Genomic DNA, 8,355 nt, shown 5'->3' on the forward strand with positions numbered 1-8,355 from the left:
CTGTGCGGGGGCGGCCCCCGCTGCGAAAATAACACCCCCGTGCGTGTACGTTTATATCTCAATCTATCTATCTATCTATATATAAAATACACGTAGATGCGGGAGATTGATAGAGGGTGCAGCCAGCGCGACGTCGGAGACAGGCGAAGGGCGCTCCTGCGGCAGCGTGACATCAGCCGGCTGCACCACCGCCTGCCCCTGCCTCCCAGCGCAAAGACGTCGTTTATTAAAAAAAAAATAATTCAATCCCTGGCTGCTCACGCCTCCCTGGGGAAGGCAGCCATCCACTCGGGGCCGTCCCTTGCCCTCAGCCGGCTCCTGTGTCCCCCACATGTAAATCGCGGTGCCATGAGTCCCACGGGCCTTTACCCCAGCTTTCTGCTACAGCTGCCCCTGCGTTGCCCCTCTTTTCCCAAACGCTCCAATTCTGGATGGGAATTCACAATTTTTGCGCCGGAGCAGCGCGCAGCAGGGGGATGGACACGCAGGTACCCTGTCTGATGGTGGTACGCAAGGAGAAAGGAGTGATCACAGAAAACGTGGGCCTAAAGACGACTAATAATGTAAATACACACACGGACACACGGCAATGCTAAATTTAGGCGATGAGTACTTGTAAATTATTATGTCACCAGCCAAAGTGAGACTTTTCAAAAATAAATCTTCACTTACGTTTTCCACTGCTCCAAAATCAGAATGTTTATGGCTATGACAATGACGGTGATTTTCTTCTCCTTGTAAAACCTCTCATCAGAACCACAAAAACTAAGCTGTCTTGTTCCTGCCTCTTATTAAAGGCTTGCTTTTTTTTTTTATTTTTAACTTTAATTGGAAATTTCTGAAGGGCATCCAAAAAAAGATGAGAAAAATACAAGTTAAAATTGTAATCAGAAGTAAGCAGAAAAGTAATCAATTTAAAATCCCTAACCACTATGCTTTTTGCAGGAAAACTATGTCAATATGCATGTAAACTGGCACAGGAAGACAAAGGTGATATTTTCTAGTTTTGTGGCAATTTCCACTTCATACCACTTGTATGGACACAGCCAGGGTTGCCTCTGTCGAGATCTTTGGTTGCATCCTCTGAAATCTGAGTGGCCAGAGCTTAACCCACAGGGATCCCAGCCCCAAAAACATTAGGACCAATGCATATCTACCAGTCCCAGATGGAAATCGATGGGCCTACACATTAGTATAAAGTTGAACAGACGTGCATTGTGTTTGCGGGATCATAGACTATTACAATAAATTGGAAAAATACACATCATTTCAGTGCTGCTTTCAGTCTAAACCAGCAGTTGGAAGACAAGTTTATTACTTAGTTCCTCATGAATTTAGTTCCCGGCCATGTCAAATTGCAATCACACTTATTTACACCTGCATGGGCGTCATATGACAAAAAAAAAAAAAAAAAAAAAAAATTAGCTGCACCTCTTCTGCAAAATCTGCCACACCGGGCACAGGCTGGCACCCTGGGGCCACCACCGCCATTCGGTAATCCCAGCGGGTGCTTTAGGGCAAAATGTGATTAAATTGGCACAGAGATTAAATAAGTGGACTAGAATTCCAGGTTGCATTTTTGTGGTGGAAGTCGTCAGTGGGCCTCAAAAGCTATGTCTGTACTCCCATATCTCACTATCAATTCACCTTTTTTAAGAATAAACAACCTTTTTTCCTGCACTTTTTCAGTATGAGGCCTTCGAACTGTTTAGCCAGTTCTGTTGCTGGGTTTTAGTAGCAGGCCCAAAATAAGATTGCACAGAGGCCCAAAATAGGAATGGGGTCCCATTTTGTGTAAAGAATCATTGAATCACAGAATGGTTAGAGTTGGAAGGGACCTTAAAAGTCACCTAGTTCCAACCCCCCTGCCATGGGCAGGGTCATCTTCCTCTAGACCGGGTTGCTCAAAGCCCCATCCAGCCTGGCCTTAGAAGAAATTTCCTCCTCAGGCCTGGCAGTAAAGAGGAATTTAACATTTTTTCCCAGCATGATACTTGAAAGCACTGGGGCTGTATTATGTTTAGCTTGCGCAGAGGGGCCCATGCTCTGCTCTCCAAGAGCCTTTTGCGTACGAGAAGCAATTCTCCCTGGGTTCCCACACGTTCCCTCAGTGCAACTGAGCGCAGGGCTCGGCACGTGTTTGTTACCTGCTTGTTTTGACACCCAATGAGGGATTTTTCCCTTTACGCGGTATGTAGGCCTGTAAACGGAGTGACTCCCACACAACCAGCTGAACTTGCCTTGTGTTTCGTGCAGTTTCTGCACCCGTGCAAAATGGGTGAGATAAAAAATGGCGGCATCTTATACCCAGTTTTACGTGATTATATAAAACTAAAGCAAAGGACAAATAGATCCAGAATAACTGTATACACAGAGAGCTTGTGCTGGCAGAATTAACTTGAAGACACTGAGGGGAATTATTTAATGACTACAAGACGAACCTGAACTCAGGTAGACCACCTGGAGACCTCTAGGGAATATCCACCCAGGACCACTGTGACCGTCTGCTGGAGTTCTTGCGCCTAATGGCTCTGAATACCTCCATCTGATGCAGAGATGGAGCTCCTGGTCAGCACTGTGAAAAAAACACACAAAAAGTAATACAAATAAGTTAAAAGTCCCATTACTGTAAACAAAGGCATGTGTGAAAGTTTAAGCATGTCAGGAACCTGACTAGTCTTTGCCGTACTGGGATCTTTCTTGTTCTTTCCCATTTTGTACATGCTCCATTTTTATGGCAGAGTGCAGCAGCTGAGGTCAGAGCTGGGAGCTGCCTGTCCGCCTCTCCCCTTCTGCAGACAGATTTTGCTCTTCTAGAAACTGATGTTGCTATATTAGCACTAAAATTCCTGTCTTTTCTAACCCAAAAAGCGCTGGAAGCCTGCTGCGCCAGACAGATATATTCATCAGAGGATGATTGTCAAAAGAGCTGTTTTGGGGAAAGAGAGAGCTGGCTGTCTGCACGAAGACGATCTCCACCGTGCGGTCCTGTGACAGGCGGGAGCTAACTCCATTTTGCCAGGTTAATTCCAAAAGCTGTGTTTATTTTTCCTCCATTTCTGGAGCTTAGGATCTAACGCAAGCCCTCTCTGCAGGGAAAAAGTTGTGCTTAAATACTGCCTAACCTATTTTCCAGGATTTTCTCTACTGTACTTCAGCGTGGCTTTGTTTTGGTTTTGGTTTGTGTTTTTTTTTCTTCCCTGTTATGAATCATCTCTGGCAGTTGGGGAATAGGGCGTCTGATGCTTTCAAGGAGGAATACCTCTCCAGCACCGAGGGGAGGGCGCTTTTCCTGCTCCCCCATGGACAGAGAGGGATCCACCACCTCTCGTCTAGCGCAGGGCCAGAGACTAACCTGTGGTAGGAGGCAGATAAATAATGAAACCTCACTATCCTTATCCTCAAGATAAACATAAAGCATATTCTGTGAGGATAACTGCCTTTAAAGGCTTGCTAAAAAAAGACACTTTCCAAAAGCTTTAACCGCTGGTTCAGTGAACTCCATTTTTAAGCCTTTTTGCAACTTTCCTTCCCAAGGGATGTCTGTCTCTATGTATCCTAAGCTATGCCCAAGAAATCTCCCTCTGGTTCTCTTTGGTTTGTTATCTCCATCCATGTGTAGCACCTGTAAAATGAAAGTGCAATAACTAGTAATTCACCTAACCAACTTTAACGGATACTTTGTCTTTTACGGTTTCAATTATTTAAAAAAAAATAGCCAGTTTACCTAGGAAACTTTCAGACTCGTATCATATCAACTGGCAGGAGAAACCGGGCTGTGTTCAAACCTGGCACTGAAAAGGGGGCTATTTTAATTATAATGAAGGCCTGCTTGACCAGGAGTTTTGCCAAGCTTTTCTGGGTCTTGCAGCATGTTTGGAGCGGGTGCAAGCATTGCATGGTGGGCAGTATCGCAACCCGGCAAATAACAGGGAACATTAAAAAAAAACACTAGGGAAGTTTGAGGTAGGCCCCGTGATCATGAGTCCTTCTCCAGCAAAGAAAGAGTATTAGCCACCACTCTAACTAGTTATGGAAACAGTTTTCTAGGCAACCACAGCTACTGTTCCCTGCTTTGCCATCCGTTTAGTCATTTATATCCCTGCAAGGCAGTTTTAAGGCACTAATGAAATGGGCACGCAGCCCTTACTCTGTGCAGATGTGGGAGATCATCAGGTGCAAGGCAGCAATGGCCCAGGCTCACACAAGCCTGGCTGTAGCTTGCCATGGTCGGTCAGACAAGGAGTATGGTGTTTTGCTGGAGTAATACATAGACCATTTGCATTTTGTAAGTCATGATAACCAGGTTAAATTCCCAAGGTGCATCCAGGTTCTTTGATGATACAGATAGTTTGAAACTTTTCATTTCTGTAGACTGCCTCCTCTGTACAGTACAATAAATCTTTGTCTTAATGTAATGTCAAATGGCCTCAACTGCTGAGCTTGAAAAAGTTATGATTATGGTGTTTGTATATCCTGCATGGTTGTCTTAAAGCTGGAAGAAGTCAGTAAGGAAGAAAAAGGCACCAGCTACCAGAGAAAACTACGTAGAAGGGGACAGTGGATGATGAAAGTGGTGATTCAGACTGTCCTGTACAAGGCTGATGACTAGGAAGGAAGAAATACCAAGGTTTGGTAATTGACTGAATGATGTTTTAAACAGAGACATCCTTCCATTGTCAGTGTTGTTGAATATTTGATGCTCCTGCTGGTAGAAGTTAGGGGAAAAATGTTTTCAGTCAGACCCCCATGCAGATGGCTGATTTTGTCTGTTGTCTCTTGTGCTGACCCAGAGGCTCAGTTTCAGGGTTATTCTGACAGAATCGAGGCCAAGGAGAGATAAATATATGCAAGTTTCATGTAACAAAGCAATCAACACTACTGTCTTTCCTTGATTTTTTTTTCTTTTGCGATCCAGTAGTGAACTGGAAAAGCACAAGCATTCAAAACTAAGCGTTGCCTACCTGCAGAATGGCTTGAGTGCAAGGAGGAGGGCAGCTACAGATTGCAGGGACTTTGCCACCTGCACAAATTATGACCCAGGAAAGCCTCACAGGGTCACGCAGTGGTTCCAGGTATGTGATAGCAGAGGACGGGAGAGCACCGAATCCCCAAATGCAGAGCCACGTGGCACAGGGACTGTGAATTTCAGCTGCATTGGTCCAAGCTCTGGATCCCCAGAGAAACTATGGATGTCCTTAATCTTACTGCTGCCTCAAGGAATCCTGGAGGATTTCCAGGTCCGACGCCTTCTGAGAAATTTGTTTGCATTTCTCCTGTGTGCAAATTGGCAAGGCAGTGATCCAGCGATACACAAGTGCTTGCGATTATGGCATTGCCCTTTGATTCCCCATCTTGCGAGCAAGCAGTGTCTTGAAAGATCAAACACCAGCCTGAGGACTTCATTAAACATTTCTGTTCTTAGAGAAGTTGCTCACCTGGAAATGGAGGGAAAGGAAAATGCGACCTTCATATTGTTCCCCTAGTGCAGGCAGGTGAATCCACACAACCATACCATGCCTTGGCCTCCCATTTTGTCTTTCTTCTTTCAGCTCTCTATCTCCGACAAGACAGCGGGGTGTCCTGTCAAAGATCAGAGCAGTCACATCTCATCATGACTGGTTTATGTCCATCTGGTTTTAACACTTCAGTTCTTCTTGGTCAAAACTCCAGCCGTCCCCCTGCTCATCTTCTGGCCGGCAGCTCCACCACCTCTGAGGACCACGTCAGGACCCTCTCGTCCACAAAGGCTTTCGCCCCCGGGGCTGCTTCATGGACTCTTCACAACCTTTCCACCAGCAGCCACTGCCCCTCCAGCACCGAAGGCAGCGCTGCCCAAGCCCGGGAGCGGTGCTATCAGTGCCTCGTCAGGACGCAGCAGGAAACGTCTGGCCTCCGCTCCACCACCATCTGCTAGAACCAGGCCTCCTCTGGCGAGAGTCCAACGCAAAGTAAATAGAGTTTCACAGCCAGATTTCAAACAACAAAATAACTGAGAAATATGGCTCACTGCTCCTGGTTTTCAAATTCAAAATATGAAAGTCCCTAGAAGCAAAAGTCCTTTATGCATCCTAAGACCTTTTGATTGCCAAATGGGCCCGTTGCAGCTAACGCTAGAGAGAAAGTGCAGCGATGTAGCAATTTTAGTTAGCTACACCTAATTAGTTCAATTTACGCATTTGCTAATTTTTAAGATGATTTCTTTCTCAAGATCAGTGATGGAGAAAAATTAAATTGTCAAACTGGAGACTTCAGCTTGCAATATTTACCTTACAGAGATGGAAGAAATGGAAGAATTCTGAATCTTGCTATTGTACGACATTTTTCATGGTATAGGGGAGAGAGCGAAGGACTCAATGAAGTGTGAACGATTTTTTAAAAGAACAGATTGCCATGTCTTTTAAAATAGGTCAATTTTTTGGCCTAGTTTCCTTTAGAGTGTCCCTTAAAGCAATTGGGTTGGAATATCCAAGCTAGCACCATTGCTTATTTGGTTTTAGCCACATCCCTGTGTGGCTGTAGTTGTAAGGCAGAAGTGATCCAGCGTTAGACTACAATGGCAGACACCACGTGTCTCAAGCAGTATTTCTGAACAAGTTACACTGAACAGTAAAATCTCAGCAGTGGACGCGTTTCATACTTATGTGTGATGTTATTCTGAAACAAGTGACTAAGAAAAAACAAACTATAAAAAAAGGTGATGGCCAGCGAAGCCAATACCCGCAAACCCAAATCCTGTCAAACTTGACCTATTAACTCTCCAAATTTCAGGAGGGTTAGCACTATTGTTTACTTTCTATCTTTAAATTGATTAAATCAATTACAATAATGACATTTAGACTGAAGATACACAAGATAGTACTTACAAGAACAAACCAAGGCCACCTATGTTGAATGGAGATAAAATACAATGGTCAGCTGTCAAAGCAAAAAGACTCTGGATGTATACATTTAGATTCTAAAAAAAGATGTTCAAGATATTTAAAGAGGGAGGAAATTCTGCAGGCAGTATTAATTAATATAGAATAAATACCATCTGTCTTCTATGTACAGAGCAGTCTGGTACATATATTTATGGATGCATCTTTGCTCTATGAACATAACTTAAGTATAATACACATGTAGTTATGATGTTACATAAACTTAATAATTCAACGTAATACACATAGCAGTAATTGCGGTTGGCCTTAGTGCAGCTATATGGAGTGAGGCAGGACACGAGGAGGATTTCCTCCATCCCAGAGCCCTGAAAAAAGGCCAGGTACAAACCAAGAGTGGTTGTGCTTGGGGAATACAAGGACAGGACTTGTCACTCTACCTACTTTCCCCTGAGGCTGAGGTGGGAGCTCAGCACATCCTTGTTAAGATGCAGGTTCTTCTCCCCACTAAGCTGATCCTTAAGGGATAGTGCCCTTCAGGCACAACCCATTTAAAACGTACCTTGTTGTGGTGAAACTCTGGATTGACCTAATGCGCAGCCAGTAATAAACATTAGTTGGCTCACAGTGTTGTACAGTAATAAACATACTGAAGAGCTTGTCAGTGCATGCTTCAGGAAAGAAGTACAATCTGGAACAACAGGGTCTACGCATACACTTGGAATACAAATCTATTCCAGGCTGTGGACTTCATTATGAAAACTGTTCATGATTCCAGTTAAGCTGTGAGTGAAGGCATCGCAAAGGCTTGTCTCGTATTCATCCCACTATAATGTGGAAAGATAAATCAGCCTTTAATAACAGAGACAGTTTTAAGAATACCCTTCTTTTAATGATTAACATGATTTTGCACTGGGATTTGTAGTTGTAACCACCATTATGGACTGGAACCTTTGTTTTGTACCTGATCATAATCTGCATCCTTTCCTGAAGAACCAGCACGAGCTGTTACACACATGGCTTTGCGTGCACGGTTTGTGAGATAAAAAGGCTCAAGAAGGGGAAAGAGGATTTTTCTTTTTGTAGAATATCAAAAAGTGCAGGAGAAGGCATCTAGAAAGCTCCCGAGGATATCGATTTGTGAACAACGCTTTTTCACATATTACTCCCACTACTTCCTGCGAGACACGAATATTATGCACCCAGATCCGGTTTGAGTTTTCACACTGGCAGTTCCTCCTAGCTCGTGTATCAAAATTGCTTTCACTTCATAATAATAGGTCATAAATTATTCCAATAATAATTCTAAGAATATTATTTTTGGCTGCTACACTCTAAATAATCAACAAAGATGCCAGGCAGATTTGTGCTGCAGTTGATAAGTAGCAGGAGAATATTAGTATCTCCGCAATGATCCCACTTCCAACAGCTGGCAAAGTCTTATCCTGCAAAGAATCCCACTGAAAGGGCTTCCTCA

At 43.9% G+C, this 8,355-nt stretch overlaps 1 protein-coding gene across 1 annotated transcript in view; it reads left to right on the top strand.

The window, feature by feature from the left end:
- The first annotated feature begins 96 nt into the window (after positions 1 to 96).
- TEX9 (testis expressed 9) overlaps positions 97 to 8,355 on the top strand; it is a 51,419-nt gene continuing 43,160 nt past the window's right edge. Inside the window, exons 1-3 of the mRNA XM_009885771.1 lie at positions 97 to 488; positions 4,919 to 5,075; positions 5,652 to 5,951. Coding sequence (XP_009884073.1) covers positions 97 to 488; positions 4,919 to 5,075; positions 5,652 to 5,951 — 849 coding nt within the window. The remainder of the gene's footprint in view (positions 489 to 4,918; positions 5,076 to 5,651; positions 5,952 to 8,355) is intronic.

The sequence above is a fragment of the Charadrius vociferus genome, unplaced genomic scaffold, assembly GCF_000708025.1.
Source record: "Charadrius vociferus isolate BGI_N301 unplaced genomic scaffold, ASM70802v2 scaffold325, whole genome shotgun sequence".
Lineage (NCBI taxonomy): Eukaryota > Metazoa > Chordata > Aves > Charadriiformes > Charadriidae > Charadrius > Charadrius vociferus.